The sequence below is a fragment of the Pieris brassicae genome, chromosome 3, assembly GCF_905147105.1.
Source record: "Pieris brassicae chromosome 3, ilPieBrab1.1, whole genome shotgun sequence".
Taxonomy (NCBI): domain Eukaryota; kingdom Metazoa; phylum Arthropoda; class Insecta; order Lepidoptera; family Pieridae; genus Pieris; species Pieris brassicae.
The window spans coordinates 20,545,195-20,562,909 of NC_059667.1; the positions used below are offsets into that span (position 1 = coordinate 20,545,195).

The following is a 17,715-nucleotide window of genomic DNA, read 5'->3' on the forward strand; positions in this document are numbered from 1 at the left end:
AGGAAAAATCATAAAATCTTAGTAGCTTCGGCTTGCGACTCTCATACTTAAGGCCGTAGGTTCGATCTCCAGTCATGCACCAACAGTCTCTCTATGTATGTGCCCATCTAACACTCACTCGCGGGAAGAAAATATTGTGAGAAAACCGGCATATCTCAAATTCAAAATAGATGACATGTGTCAAACAGAAGAATCCTCTACTTGTCTAAGAAATAAAAATGATCAAAGACACGGACGCAGTATGAGGCCAAAATATTATAGCTCCTCTGTGTTATCTTATCTTATATATATAAATCTCCTGTCACGATGTTTATCCGCGATGGACTCCTAAACTACTTAACCGATTTTAAATTAAATTGGCACACCGTGAGCTGTCTGGTCCAACTTAAGAGATAGGATAGCTTGGATCTTTAATTATAGTCGCAATTTTATTTAATTGCAAATTATTTGTTTGTAGTAAACGAAATACCGTGAAATTATTCTTTCGTGTCACGATATTAAGGCTAAATAAAACGAAGTTCGCGGGGGCATCTAGTTATTGTAATAGATTATGATAATAATTTAATTTAATTATACCTATGTTTCTGGTGTAGTGTCAATTAATATTATTACTCACTTGTCTCTATACACAAGGAGACCGGACGAGCAGACACCCAGGGTTATGTCAACATTTTCAGAGTCTTTAGCTGGATGCAAGTCAACTCCATACATCGCTAACTTCTTTGCGTTCTCTAGATAGTTCAGCTCAGCTTCGGCTGGGGTTTGACCTCTGTAAATAGTTGTTGTTACAATTCAAGACTTCTTAAAGGGAATTCTGATGTAAAAAAAACGGACCTTTTCCATACGAAAATATGTTCTATGCTTTCTAACATATAAAATTGTATTTTGTAAAATATAGTATAATTGAATACATTATTTTACTTTTGTTGTTACATGTTTATTATCATTAATAATTGTATAAATATGAATCTTCATTCCAATCAACTTAAAATTTTATAATCAACGGTAAATCAATCCATTTGCTGCAGCTGCCAAAACTACATCACTTTCAGATATTTTTATCAGGATTTTAAGTGATTTCATTCTCATTTATCATTTTATTAATATTCAACAGTTATTAAATCTTTTCAAAAATACATTAACTGAAAATGTGATTTCTAGGGTAATGGTTTTTTAAAATTATATTAAAGCTACTGAGCATTAAGCAATTTTCTATGGCACTAGGGTACAACACATCAAAGGGACACAATCAGTCATTAATAATTTTAACTTAGTCTCACCTGTGTGTTTTATGTAACTCAACAACCTTCTCTTCTAGATCGGGTGTACAGCTGGCAGGTGGAACCAGCTTGAGCTGCTTGCATAGGCCAGCCCCTACCTCGCTGTCCTCGTAATCTCCACGCTCGGATTGAAGTAGGTAACTCGCTAGGAGGGCGTGAGTCACCGCAGAACATGGTAGACGACCTGAAAGACATTGACATGAGTCGAAATACGGCTAAATATCTATAGAATTTAACAAACATGGAAACATTATGTAGTTTTCATTATACCAAAGCTAAGGAAAATTTAAATTAAATTATGTCATTTCGTTTCCGGCTCGTAGGACCAAACCGTTCTTAGCTGTTTTTTACTATTGCCACACGTTCGATTAGTATTACTGTTAATTCAGCTTCTATAAATGATTAAGAATTTAAGTCTGTTGACGTTGAAAATGTATTATATTTAAAAAAAACTTACCATCTAACAGATCTTTCCTAATGGCCAGCACTAGTTGATATCTCGTCAACTCCTCTTGGAGTTGTCCAGGCTCTGGTGGGTAGAACTTCACCGTAAAACGCACGTACCATGGCTCATCTGGAATTAATATCAATATTTAACAGGTATATAATATATAACATATAAAGTAGTAAAAAATCAAAAAAGATTTTTACCATACATAGATTGTGTACAAAAGCCTAACTAGAATTGAATAATACTCCAATCAATTGACAAAGATTACAATTAAAAAGAACAAGACAATTAATCTAAGTATAGACTGTCTGGACATACGTTTAAACAACTTGGAGACGCGTTTGTCAAGGTCGACCCATGTCCTGGAGTCACCGCGATCTTCATACAGCAGCCCAAAATAGTCTTTCTCCACTAAGTTAAGACTATCACACACCTTTGATAGGAGATCATGGCCACGGACTTTTCTCTGAAAAAAAAAATTAATAAACACCGATTTTTATATGAAATCTAATATTTTGCATAGTTTATTATTTTACTCAAACTTATGGTATTAACACAAATGGGAAAAATGAAATTGATACGCAACTGTACCAATTTTGACAGGAATTGATATTTTTTCCCCCAAATTCTATACGACAACCTAGGTTGCTGCTTAGGCTGTCGCTTAAAGTCTTTTGTCCTTACATATGTTATTAAATAAAATTTATAATTTGTATTTAAACTCGAATTTATTTCTTCAGTCGATGGTTCAAATGCGTAGTAGTAGTATTAACAGCAAGATGACATAAACGCCTTAAAGGAAAATCAGGTAATAATTTGCCTTAAAACGTGTTACGGAAGTTTCATTTAACTGTAACAGTACTCGCGCTAAATTCTAACTTTAATTTAACCAAAGCGCATTACTGATGAGTCAGTACGCATTACAGAACTTACATCGACTTCGAGCTCCGTGACGGATCCATCTAGCATCTCCACTTTGACCCTGGCGAGGTTGCCGGACCGCTTTTTTGGAGATTCCTTCTTCTTCTCCTCCTTGCCATTTTTGCCGTCTTTCGTCACTCCCTCCGGCATTTTGCCACTCTTCTCTCAATACCTGGAATTACAAAAATATAATATTATTTTAAGGTTGTAAGCGACATTTCCAAGATTAGTTGGACTCTTTATTTATCTATCTTTAATATATATCGCGATAAAAATATACAATAATTATTTCAGTTGAAGCTGTTTAGGATTAAGTAGATATCCTGTGCTTATCAAAGACAGGATAAAGGAAATAAACGTATGTATCAACAGTTTATGTTAGTATGTACATATGTATATAACGTGTTTAAGTTCCAAATTACCATCGAATTGCGGTAAACATGACAGCCACTTTACGAATAACTGTACTTCAACGCAAAATTTGTTAAATAATGATTGGATCGATTCGACACATCGTGAGATCCTATTACTTTTTCCACAACGTAAAAAAATATCAGTAAAAAGAAACGAAAACTTATACACCGGAGAAAAAATATACACACGATGAGCTCGGGTCATAAGGTTTAAGGGAGATTTGAAATCACAATTTAATGATAAGTGAACCTATAGATCAAATAGTATAAAATATATATGGTTAGTTTTTATTTATCGTAATATTTTGTCGTTATAAAACTATACCAGCGTTCAGTTTACAGCAAGCATGGTTTCGGACTGTAATTTGTTAATAACAACTTTTAATATGATTAGGGTTAAGTTATATATACAAATTATATAATACACCGTTTACAAAATTTGACCACATTTAGAAATCAACACACGGAAATATAAATTTTGAGTAAAGCCCCACTTGCAATCAATCAGGAATAAAATTGTGACGGAAGATATCTTGCACGGTGTAAAAAATTTTTTTCGGTGTATAGATGCCTCGTGTTACGTATTATTTATCAGACTTATTAGTTTGTTATTAGTTAAATTCAATTTGGTCCAGGATTCATAGTCTTGCCAAATATTAACCATTGAAACATGACTCATCATCACTATTACATGAAAATTTATAGTCGAACAGAGTTTTCAATTTGATGAGTCATACAACGGTCTAATGCTCAATAATTGAATCGTCAATTAAAATTCTTGCCAATTGAAACTATTCTAAGTATGTATGAAGTCTATATTTTTTTATTAAAACAGGTTCATTAGACAAACATTTTTGCGTCTTTCAATTAACATTACCAGTCGCACATCATCAGGTTAACTAACAAATTCTAACAAGTGTAGTTGTTTAAAAATGCGACACCTTTTATCTACACCATAACGTATATTTTACCAACTTCGTACACAATATGTAAGGAATATATACAATCATAACTTGTCATACAATTAAGAATGGCGGAAAATTTTACCACTTCCGCTTCTTCCTTTGATTTGTCATCTATCCACAAACTTTTTCTTAACATGAATCCTATTTTGATATAACTTTGTATATATTCCATCTATTGGCATAGCATTATAGTAAGTTTATTCAAATATCCTAAACACTGAGGTATGTCCATCCGTTTGGCCCATTGTCATTCATAGTTCGTCCATACCGAATTGGTACACAATGGTCTGTGTAATTTGTTTAATCAATTCATGTCTTCCTATTTTAGAACCCAGATTGGTTAAGTTAAATTTACTCCAAAAAGGCACATTGTTTCTTTACATTTTTTGTCATCGTTTCTTGAAGTAGGGCGAATGGAAAAAATATATAGTGGAGTTGAGTAGTTTATGTATCCATTTTGAGAGATCGATACACGATTTAAATAACTTCGCTCGATAGAAAAATAATCCAAACATAGCCTTATTTTGACACTTCGAATTCTTTTTATGACGAAAATGTATATAGAACATGATTTTGAAATTTACACGATATATTTTATCGCAATTCAAGTAATTCATTTCAGATTTTTTTAAATAAAATTACATTAATTTAATATTTTACATAACTAATTGTTATTACGGGCCGGCGCGCCTCAGTGCTCCAGCTCTCCATTGCGTACCGCAGTCCACCCCGAGACACTGACACAGAAATTCGTACTGGAACAGGGCCTAAAGTTAGGCTATATCGTAATGTTCCATGATGTCTGAGTAAAGACACATGTATATAAAAAAAAAACAAATAGTTCTACTTAAGCTTAAGATCTCCGTTCTTAAAACTGTCAAAAAATTTATAACGTGACAGATGGAAGGGTACTCGCTCAGTATTGCAGCGATTTCAAAGTCAAAATAAAACTATTTCGATGACCGCATAGCACATAGACTTCCGACCTAAATATAGAGGCATGGACATCAGCGACCTCCTGTCATCATCGGGCCATGGCCTAATTGTCGCAATTGGCTGGATTACATGACCGCAACACCCAAATACTGAAAAATTTTGCCAATCGCTACGGCTCTTGATGGGACTATTTTCAGTATGAAAGACTATCTATCTATATCCCACAAAAAAGTTTCGGTTAACATTCTAATATTAGAAATTGGCGATGATATTTCCCCTTAATTCAATTATCGCGGCATTAAAATACCTGCTTAGTAAGCTCTGGCAACTTCTAAAACCTAAGACGACCATATAATGTTTTTCTATTACAGTAATTCGATACGCCACTTTTACGGAATTCAAACAAAATCTAACTTTGTGTTAGAGAAGGCTGAACCTTAAAACTAATGAGCACATAATTGTGTCTGCCTCTACCTTCATTACTTCAAAAATAATATAAATTATCTCAAATATTAGCGTACCTTCAACATGCTTTTTTTTACACAGAAGTCTGAAGACGTTGTAAGATTATCCGCATTAAGGGTTGCAAGTTGCTAAATAACCATTTATATTAGTTATCTGTTGCATCGATATGTAGGTTTAGTGATAACATAAAACCTTTTAACTGTGCTGGCTCTCTTCCAAGATATACAAGAGATGATTGATACTCGTTCACAGTTTAGTTTGCATTTATATTACATAAATTATTACTGTGATCGTCATCAAAGGGAATATATATTTTATTAATAAACTCTTCATTTATTTAATATTTACCAGTGCTGTTTACGTTAAAATATATACCAGAACACAATATTGTTTAACGCATACAGGCCTGAGCTTCAGCAAATAGAAGACTTATATTGAATAGGAAATAAAAACGTATCTTTTTGGGAAGACCTCCTTTGGTAGGCAATTTCGTATCAATATTATTGTTCAGTCGTTCACATACGCACGTTAAATCTTAAGAAATTCGAAATTAAATTTGGGCTATTAAAAAAAAAATTTATTTAATTTATATCATCACGCCTTTTACCCGAAGGTATAGGCTTGACACAGAGCACGGATATCGACGTGCTACAGTCCTGTCATACCACATGGCATTCACCATACATACTCGTCGGTTATGAGTACTTTTAACTGGTCCAACACTAAATAAAATTTTGAACCACTCTCATCAATATCCATACAGCCCCTTGTGGCCTCTTCAAGTATATTTCGACATAGAAACCTATTTCGTGCTTCTTGCGTCTTGGAACACCTACTGTTTCAAGGTCCTTGACAACTCCATCACCAACGCAGTCTGTCTACCGGATTTTCTCGTGCCACCAGGTTGTGAGTTCAGTTAGGACCTTGGGGTTCTGTCGTGCCGTAATAAAATAAAAATAATTTGCTACTAATTAAAAAAACGTGTATTGCAACACAAGTACAAATGCACTTCCGAGATCAGTCGAGTGTGAAGTCTACGTCACGCTATTGTTAATGCCCATCATAAAGTTGAACAATTTCAGCCATTTTTAAACAGAAATAATTATTTAAATAAATATGTCGGACAGCGATTAATTTAACTCTTGATAAAAAAAGTAGTAACGTAAACGTAAAGTAACGTTATAGTAGAAAATTTATTTGCACACCTCGATATCGCTTTTCTGTCTTACGATCTCAGTTCCTATGCTAAATCTCATTCAAACACCTAATATTTTTCTGCTTCTCCACATTTCAAAAATATTAAAATAATATCTGTATAAGACTCTTCGTTACATACACAATTTGCTAGCTAGCATCATAGCATGTGTTTGGGAAATAAGCTAGCCATAGTGATAAAAAACCTTCTTGGTCTGGGACTCAGATTTGATTCGTGTTCATTTGTTTAGGAAATGGTGGCTAGGAAAGTAGGTGATAAGCCTTCTGTGTCTAAGACACATCACGCGCTACTTTTTCGTCGTCTACGTCTAGTAAGGCAAGCCGGTTTAATCAATTGTCTTTTAACGTACGAGCGAGTGTTGTAGTACAGCTAGCTTTCAATTTAATATACAATTCAATCGTATATAAGTCTCAAAAAATGTATCAATTATCGCTCCTACAGTATTTGCCAAATAAACCGGTCTTCGTCATTACGTGTTCAGTATAACTACTATAAGTGAGTACGCGTATCACTAAATTCAAGCTCTGATTTATCAATATAAGAAAATAAACGTTTTTCTCTCTTGGTTAGGTCCGTTTATAACCGGTGATGTCATTTGTTAAGCTTAAATATAATAATTAAAACATAATGACTCATTTGCACTAATAATAACAATTATAAGATCCACACGTTCGCATTACGTCACGGTGTATAGAACTAGGTCAATGGTAAAGTTATTTAATATAAAATCTAATAAACTTATATGAATATTTCGGTACATACATATTTTATTTTATATCGTGAATAAATTTAAATTTAGGAAGTGATAAGCAAACCGTGGTTCGTCCCCACATGGTGTGTTTTCTTCTAAGGCTATCCATAGAATACTGTGAGGTCAGCGTTGTATGAAAATATTTTACGGATTTTCTTGTCTACTACTACCCACGAAATATTATATATTTTTAGGATCAGAAGTCGGAGTTTATTTAATAATAAAAACAAATTACACTGTTTAATTATTATTTTAAACTCAATTTAAACACTTAACTACAACATTTAATTCTTCATAAACTTAGAACAACTTACAAACAGCTGTTAATATAATGCCGACACTACTACAACCTTCCCGGACGCCAGAAAGCAAATACCTTGTGATTGATTGCTTTTATACTATTCGTAAGATGACGTCACAATAATTTTCTACCCCAACAACATAATCAATGGTGTAAAGATGCAACTGAAAAAGATTCTTAAACGCCTTTATTTGTGTTGTTCTCATTTCGCTGACGACGCATATGCGTCTCCTAATCTAATCCAACAAATTTAGTTTCTTATTAGCACTGTATGTATATGATTAGCAACATCCGAGAGTGTATAATAGTAAATAATACAGAAAACGAATAAAATATGCAATCATCCAAATTTTGTATAATATAAAAAAAATTCTTGAGTAAGGTTTACCAGCTCCAACACTACGGTCACTTCACGGTATCAAAAATTCCAACCATCATAGTTGATGTATATCCATACGAAAGTTCAGAGCGTCTGGTCGCAATACATCACACGGTCGTATACTCGATATGCATTATAATGATTTATTATGTACATAATATTGACGTTTACAACACTTTAATACCACTGTATCGGCTGTGGTGTTCGATTTTCAAATATAAAATCTCACAATGAGAAAAATACTGGCAGGTACGTAATAAAATAACTCTTTGGTCCAAACTTAACATTTGACACTCGATAAAAAAATTATTTGAAATCATATCCGTTTTGGCGGAAACGGTTTTATTCGCATTTTAAATTTAAGCAAGGTAGTATTACTTCCAATAAACAATTGATGTTCCCGAACGTTATTAAAAACATCATCAAAAGCTGTCACTTCAATATACATGTTTTCACATCTCACCTATACTCCGGCGAACACAAAGGGAACGTTGATTAAAAAGCGATGCGTGTATAAAACATTAAACCCGCCACGTATGTAAATACTGTGCGTTGAGCAGTCGAGACATGTAGTCACACACAACGGAAAATGTGGGCAAAATAATTTACGCAAATTACTCCCTGAAATAAATGCTGTGAAAGATGAGATGTTGGTGCCCTATACACGGAACATATCTAAAGAAAAACAGAAACTACCCACACAGACTTTATTGTAAGCATTTTTTTTATTTAACTTTGGAATTAATTAAAAGCCAGTAAATGTCAATTGAGTCTATGATTGATATGACTCGAAATACGTAATATTAAATTAGATTTTCAAAATGCATTTTCTCCTAATATGTACGTATTATGTAGACTTAAGAGACAAATCAGCACAAACTTATGTATTTAGTGTGTAAGTTACGCGTTTTTTTTTTTTCAATTTTGTTTGTATTTGAAAAAGACAACAAATATTACGTATAGCCTGTCCCTCAGCTATGGTGTGACTTGTCTCGTCTCAGTTGACGGATCGATGCACAGACGTCGCCGTATTATATATTCATAGCTTACTGAACATTACGCTATAGCGAAAACACGTTCGTGTTTTACAAAGAACAAAATACATTAAAACATCGAAATAGTTTAGAAAAATAATTTTATATCTACGTCTTTTTTAACATAATATAATTTTATAGTACATATATATATATATATATATATATATGTGTGTGTACTATAAAATTACATCATAGGCCAACTAAGTTCGCAGTACATTAAATTATCTTTAATTATAGATTAATAACTATATATAGACTCACAACCCCTCCTCCTCCTAGAATAATGTTCTTGTCCTAAAACTATTAGTTACTTAAATCAACATTTTACGTTCGTTTATGGCGGTAGTTTTGATATGCGTTCCCGTGACAATCTTATCCTTTAAACTAATAATAAAACTAAATTCTCCTTTCCTATGCAAAGTATCCCTTTGGAACTCCTTAACTCTTGATATCTGACGAGCTCAGTCTTTATATTCATTATACCTCTTCATTATCAGCATTTCTCATTTGCCTCCTAATTAAGATGTTTTAGAGAAGATTTTTTATTGTTATTAATATTACTACTATTTTTTTTATTACTATATCTAGTGTTACATGTAATTTTGTTTTTTATGTAGTTCTCATACGTTACCCTCAGTTGGTGTTTTTATTTTTTATTTTTCCATGCTAGGGTTGCCTATAATCCTAAAATCAAAATCATTTATTCAACTAGGTAACACGATGTACACTTATGAACGTCAATAACAAAATATTGCCAGTTCTCAAATAAAGAGCGTAGAACGGAAGAGAAGAACTGGCAATAAACTCTTGGCTTCTCTTTTTTTATATACTTATATAACCTATATGTATTATATGTATGTTGAAGGTAACTGAGTGTAAATAAATGTTAATCTATTAGTTATAAGCGTAGAGAAAAAGTAAATGGGTCCTGTTACTGTCAGCTTTAATGAACCACTCTGAGTACTTAACTAATACTATAATAAAAATGCTATATATACACTTGTCCCGTGCTAAAAATTCGTGAAAATATTTAGTGCCTCCTCACGCGAACCGCGCCATAATGACGTATCAACATGCTATTTGGAATTTTCAGTTTCCCTGGAAAACTGCATTTTAATTGGATGTTTTTGTAATTAATATAATTATATATTAAATTCTCGCACGAACAACCTGCTGTTGAATTTTTAAATTACTTGATTTAATGTAGGGAAATACTTTGGCATGTTAACGCGGAGATACCATTCCCTTAGTTATTTGAATTTATTTTGCAATATATCGCTTCAATGCAACCAGAGACAAGGCTAAATATTCTATTGGCATACACACATACTTCGTAGCATTCTGTGATTATTTAACAAAATCTAAAATATCTAATTGACTTCTAATAAAAATTTCGAAGATATAGACATACAATATCCACTGATATTTTGATTTTGGTAGCTAGAATGAATTATTTTGCAAAAAAAATGATTAAATTCAAATAATTCAATAAACCATCCAACCTACTACGAGGTGGCAGCAGACATCAACTATATTCAATATGTATCAAACTATATAATCAATTCCTTACTGAAATTATCATATTTTTTTTTTGAAAAAGGCTTCACTGAGACATCATGCAACATTCGTAATGTTCGCTTAGCCTAACTTAAGGCAAATAAGTAATGTAAGTCTCACCTTATTTACTAATAAGGATACATAATAAATCCTCTTAAAAGACAGTCCCTTATAAGGGAGAGAGACACTCTGTTCTTGTCTTCTATTTTTTTCACCACTGTTCAGCACTTAAAACTAACGTGTCTTAAACCTAGTTCAAAAATTCAAATGATTTTGTCCTATACACTCACTAAGCGCGGTAATGTCACCCTTGACAATCACGTGACGGTGAAAAAAAAACAAATTATACTATTAACTACAATATATTTTGGTTTGTAAGTCAAAGGTGTGTGTATGGGGAAATACAATTCTGAACATTGCAGACTGCCCCCGCTCAATCTCACAGCGACTTCCATCTACAAACATGTGTATGTATATATATCAACTATAGAATACCTAAAAAAATATCTCTCGACTTATCACAGTGGGGTACCCGTGGACAATTATTAAGTTAAATAAATATTCCAGTTTTGTTTATCATAACACAAGATGGAAATACATTTGCGTATCTCCGCAATGCTGAAGGTTACACAGGTCCGTCAATTTACTCTAGGCTTTACGACTGCCATATAAATTCTCCCAAAGTCCTATACAATACAATAATATAATTTATGTTAATCTATAAGGGACTTTAACCACAAACACCATAAACATAACAATACGGCCTTGCGGTTGATTAGCTACTAGCCACACCTCTTCCCTGTAACACACCCAGTTTGGAGTTTATGTAAATTATAGCATAAAAGCTTACTTCTCGTATATAGGAACTGCGTGCAGAACGTACAAATAATATTTAATAGTTGAAATATAACGACAAAACGTTTGTAGTAATAAAGGATAAATAAATAATTTTAATTTAATTTTTTTTTAAATATAATATTGACACAATCATAATTTCATAAGAAAACAGGACAGCCAACTTTATTGGTGTTTAATGAAAATTATCAGTAAGTTCCCTGAAATATATACCATAACGGCAAAATCAAATATATAGGAAACAGTAAAGTCTGCATTTAAAATAATACATTTACATTATATTCTGTATAAACTTTAGTTTCGTTTATCTACGTGACTTTCTCGGGCACTATTTCTATACAATTGTATCATTTAAATGAAAAAATTACAATTCTGTCAAACATGGCCAACTAAATCTTTAGAATACCACTTGGAATGCCAACGCAATGACCGACTTACAGACTTTAAACCGCCTAAGAGTAAACTACGGCCCGTTAAAACGACGCTGAACTCACGCATTTCGCCGTTTAACGGAATGTATTGTGAGGTTTTCATTGTATTATTCGTTATACAACCAGCGAGAGTGCGGTGAAAGTGTTTGCGGTTAGTCTGTGCTTTTTGTAGGAGAATTGCGTTGGTGAAAAACGCCAAGAGACTTTTGGAGTGTCATTTACAATAACAATGAGATATATTTTTTGTGAAGACACAAAATAGCAAGGAATACCGATTACTTGGCATTGTAAAAAAACGTGTAAAATTAATCACGTTATTACGACGAGAATTTTCACGACTAAATCCCAACTCAGAATCTTATTCTTCCATCTAAATATCCACATTTGAGGCACATAAGTATCTTAAAGTACCTAATTCCTTAATCGATTAAAAATAATATATGTAGCCGTGAGCCAAGACATATAAATTATAGAGCCACTGGTTTATATATTGCATTATCTAACAAATCTAGAACACCAAAAGGCGGAGCTGTCTGGCAAATATTAAAATGACCGCCTGACCACTATAGGAAGACAAGGCGTATGACATTTCATACCGAAATAGTAATTTGCACCATAACCACAATTACGCTTTTCACTCTCCATTGATCCCACAATAATAGGTATACATTTACATAAACTAAAAAATATAACAACATATTATATTAATAAAAACACTTTTTGAACGGATTAAAGCTATGTATTATTTTTAAAAAACTTATAATTATTTACATAATTCTAAATTTTAATTTTTTTCGTCGGATTTTTTTTTTAATTTTTCTTAAGGTGTAAAAGCTATTTAAACAAAAGACAACATATTATATTTTTGGAAATTTCGAAATCATTAAATGGAAATGTATCCGTAAACTACTTTTTAGGCTGAAAACTAAAAAAAACTAATTTAGCAAAGCCCTCTAAAAAAAATTACACTCAAAAAGCCATTTACTAAACTTATTTTTAATAAGTACTATAGCTTTCCCAGCATCTGACTTCTGTTATATTCTGAAAATACATACTTAAAACTTCTTAATGGTGAAATAAAATCTGTCATAAAATAAAAATCAGCTTAGTCAGTTCAACGACCCTTTATGCTATCAAAAACAACTCTGTAGTAAACAAACAACCCTAAATGTAAGCATGGCGACACCCAAACTCCCTCCCACCCCCATTTCCCGGGAAAACCACCCCCTTCCGGCGCAGGATATTGCGTGGTCGTTGCTGATATAAGCAACAACGATTAAACTTTACACTAATTAGCTTTACTGGATCAGTTTTATCCGTGCATTTTTATCAGTCAACCACTAAAATAACCATAAACTAATTAAAATGTTATTTTTTAATTTAGCAGAATAATATAATATATATCATGGTAGATTTGAAAACCACCTTGGTTTGTATTAAATGTAACAATAGCAATCTTGTTAAGGAGCAAGACCATAAAAAAATTGTTCTTCAAGTAGCTTATGTTGCTTAACATTAAGCTATCTAATATATACACTATACCCTACGTTCTTTCACCAAAGATGTTTGCTCTCGATATACACAGCCGAAGTTGCGTTATAGCTCGGTTATATTGTATTATAAATAAAATAAATCAATGGCGCTGAACCTTATTACGTCTGGGCCTCAGATTTCTGTATCTGTTTCATGATCATTTGTAAATTGAATAGGCAAGTAGGTCATCAGCCTTCAGTGCCTGACGCACGCCGTCGACTTTTTGGGTCTAAGGCAAGCCGGTTTCCTCACGATGTTTTCCTTCACCATTCTAGCTGATGTTAAATGCGCACATAGAAAGAAAATCCAATGGTGCAAGCCGGGGATCGAACCTACGACCTCAGGGATGAGAGTCGCACGCTGAAGCCACTAGGCCAACACTAGTCTATTTATAATTTTAAAAAAATGTTACGGTCGTATTAATAAGTGATATGTTACGTAATTCTAATAATAAACTGCGATAGACGTGGCCGCTGTAGTTGTATGTACACATGATAGTAAACCATTGTCTTTTTAACTTAATGAAAACCATATCAGTTAATTTTATTTATTTACAAGTCGTTAAGGCTAAGTAAAAAAAAACCAGGCGAAACTTAGTTTGCGGGACAGCTAGTTTGAATAATATTTTTAAAATTACATGTATTTTAAGACTTTCCGGTCTATAGGATTATGAACATAGAAGGTTAAAAGCACACACGCACAACAAAAGCTCAGATTTTTACGGACGCATCGATCAAACACCCCCTTGAATCACCCCGTTGCCTTTGTTCGAACCCCATAACCTCAATTGGAGTATCTGTTAATGAGGTCCTCAAACAGGACTGCACTTTTGCAATTCTGGAGTAGTCATGCCTTTTTATTAAGGAAAATGGGGACGGACAAGAATCCAAGCGTAGCTCATGTATATTAAGTATTAAAAATTATTTTCGCTCCTCTGAGCGTCAAAAAATAGAATTTTTTACAACAATCTCATAGATATTGAATTCCCTATTAACGCACAAAGAATACAACGGACAACGTCAAACTCAGTATTTAATTGATCTAACCCAGAACCCGGATGACCTATAAACACGGATCAGCAAATCGATACCAGATGCATCCGGCTGCCAGCTCCCAACTGACCTAGCTCACCTGACACAGAGTTCAACAAACTGTCATGACGGGTCATATAATACAGCCCAAAGACTATGTTATGTTTATTAAAGTAACAAAATAAGTAGCACAGAACACAAAAGAAACAGTTCATTCTTAGTACTCCAAATTCATCAAAAACAGCCTTACAGCGCTACAGCTTTTTAGGTCTGTGTCTTAGATTTTTGTATCTGTTTCGTCGAGCCTTTTGTGGCTGGCACACGCCATCGACTTATGCGTCTATGACATGCTGGTTTCGTCACACTATTTCCCGTCGCCGTACGAGCCAATATAAATCCGCATGTAGAAAGTCCATTGATGCATCCGGGGTTTTAATCTATGAAATCTAAAGCTTTGCTGAAGCCACTAACTAGGTTAACACGGCTTTTAAACTTACACTATGTAAGAAATGACCAAAATATGTAAATTTCAAAACATATTTCATAAGAAAATCCTTACTATTTAAGTAGCAGTTCCATAAGTCATAAACAGTACTATACGAATGATGTCTAGATTAGACTCTGCACATAGATTAGAAATAAATACCCGTAATTTAATGCGAATTATTAATGACTTCAGATGTCATGTGGAACACAAACGTTGTGTAAACCAAAAAAAAGCGTGGCGTAGAGTTTATTGCCAGTTCTTCTCTTCCGTTCTACGCCCTTGATTTGCGAACTGACATTAAATGTAAAATTAGAAATATATACACACATATAAATGACTTTCAATTTTATAAGACTTGATTCAGGGCCTCCAATACCTGCTGAAACAATGTAACTTGTTATTGAATTAAGAGATTTTGTTTTTTCGCAAAAATTATAGAATATATGATTTCCTAACAAATAAATATAGTTTAATAGCTATTACGAGTATATGTAAATGTTTACACCTATTGAACTAGAATGCTCCGACTGGGCTATGGAGCGTGTCAGGTATAATTAGCTCCGATACAACAGGTAGACTGAACGGACCCGATAAGAGGTCGTTCACCTTCTTTGGCTTGTCGCCACTAACATTGTTAAAGTTCCAGATTTCACCTGATTCGTTTTATACATTTTTAGGTTACTAAATAGAAACAACATTTATATCGGGAACGTAATGTACATTCTCGATTAAAAGAAATTAGTTCTAGTAAATTTATTAGTTCTTAAAGGCACGCGGACGATATAATATAAGTATATCGTGGATGCAATTTAGATGTACTTCTCTCAATGTTATATTATGTTACAACAAACACATGGAGTCTCGCTTTTGAGACTTACAGAGTAGGTACTGGCGCTGACAAGGAGCGTTTCACCAATCTTTATTAATTTATTTAGTAATCCTACAGGTAAAAAGATATATATAAAATCTAACAATAACACCAAAGCTGGAATACAGAACAAAAGCAAACATTTGTTCAAGATGCTTATGAGAGCAATGAATAAAAGCAAAATAACAAAAAAACTTCTACTAGTCTAGTTCTCCTTCTTTCAGCCCCTAAAGATGAGACGACCGAGACTTACCAAATATTGATTTTTGCCGACAAGAGCCAGGCTTATCACTAAGTCACGTTTCTGCATCTCACTGCATATTGAAATATTTCTCACCATATTGTTGTGAGTCACATAATATAAAAAAACCTGCCTGTCCATACGAATACTATTGTACCAACTTAAAAGTCATAAAAGAACAATAATATCGCCTCCATTGTTTCGGGCAATTTCACCAATTACCACGCAATACAATGACTCTTACATACAATGACACTCCTATTTGCCCGTAAGTGATATGCAAACGTGAAGATGAATTATTTATTCTTTACACTCTACACTTGTTGTTTTCAAACTATAATTTAAAAAATAAATAAACTGGTAAGTAAATACAGATGAAACTCTACCAAACGAGACTTAAGGGACCGTGAATTATGGCGTTATAGAGAGTTGTCGTTAAATGGACAAAAGAAAAATAGTATAGATAATCCACGACTCATACTTCTTAAAACTTAACTTATTATATATAAGTAAGTCGTTCGTTTCAAAGCCATACGAACGACCGCAGAGAAATGGTCTGCCACCATCGTAGCGTTGCGTTTTCTGTTAAGAGCGCTTTAAAAGTGTCAACATAAAAGTTGGCCATATCATCAATGCAGGTCAATAGATATTTCAAAATATCTAAATATTTATAGTACAAGATCAAACGGGCAGGAGGCTCATCTGAAGTAAAGTGATACCGCCCATGGACACTGTGACTTCCGGAGGGCTCGCGATTGCGTTGTCGGCCTTTTAAGAATTGGTACGCTCTCTTCTTGAAAGACCCTAAGTCGAATTGGTTCGGAAATACTTATGTGGGCAGCTGGTCCCACACAGGTGGGTGGTGCGCGGCAAAAACTGCCTTGAAAAAGGTGATACGGGTGGAATTTCGTATTCTGCCTCGACGTTCGATGATGGTGTGTATAGTATTGATTGCTGAGTATAGCATAGACCAATTTACTCGACAGTCATACTAGTACTGGACATAAAATACGCGAAATTCCCGCTCCATGCATTTGTTATAAGATATTTAATGTGAATCGATTGTCCTGTCACGGAAATATATTGACATATGACATAAATAATAATTATTTATATATTATCTACTTACCGGCTGAGACTAATGATTTGTAACAGGTGAGGTTTAAACAAATTAAGTGTAAGGTGCCATGTGTTATGTATACCTGTAACAAAAAAAAAGCGTTATTATTTTCTATATTCAATTTGTCAGTTACAATTTAAATATGGAACGGCTGTTAGATAAGCTTTTTTCGAAGTTGTCAGTCGTCTATAATAACAATAAATTATAAAGCAAAACTACTTTTACTTGACGTAGATATTCAAAAAATTTGTTTCTTAATATAGTAAGAAAACATATTATAAACGAAGTTGGTAATTTTAAATATATTGAAAACATTTTTAATCGTTCTGTATATGAAACTATTACAATATTGTCTTCTATGTTTATTTATTTAAATGTCAATGTTAATTGTTATCAGTTAAAATAATGGGTTCGTTAAACCGTACACCGTGACGAGATAAACCTTGCTTGCTCATTAATTATAATTAGAATACACTG

At 33.4% G+C, this 17,715-nt stretch overlaps 1 protein-coding gene across 3 annotated transcripts in view; it reads right to left on the reverse strand.

Annotated features, from left to right (window-relative positions):
• LOC123706838 (protein 4.1 homolog) overlaps positions 1 to 17,715 on the reverse strand; it is a 52,544-nt gene that overhangs the window by 18,373 nt on the left and 16,456 nt on the right. For all 3 annotated transcript variants that reach the window (XM_045656328.1, XM_045656327.1, XM_045656326.1), the window contains exons 2-6: positions 2,665 to 2,824; positions 2,050 to 2,197; positions 1,738 to 1,854; positions 1,281 to 1,464; positions 617 to 769 (exon numbers count right to left, since the gene is read on the reverse strand). In XM_045656328.1, the coding sequence (XP_045512284.1) occupies positions 617 to 769; positions 1,281 to 1,464; positions 1,738 to 1,854; positions 2,050 to 2,197; positions 2,665 to 2,802 (740 nt within the window). In that variant the 5' untranslated portion in view covers positions 2,803 to 2,824. The remainder of the gene's footprint in view (positions 1 to 616; positions 770 to 1,280; positions 1,465 to 1,737; positions 1,855 to 2,049; positions 2,198 to 2,664; positions 2,825 to 17,715) is intronic.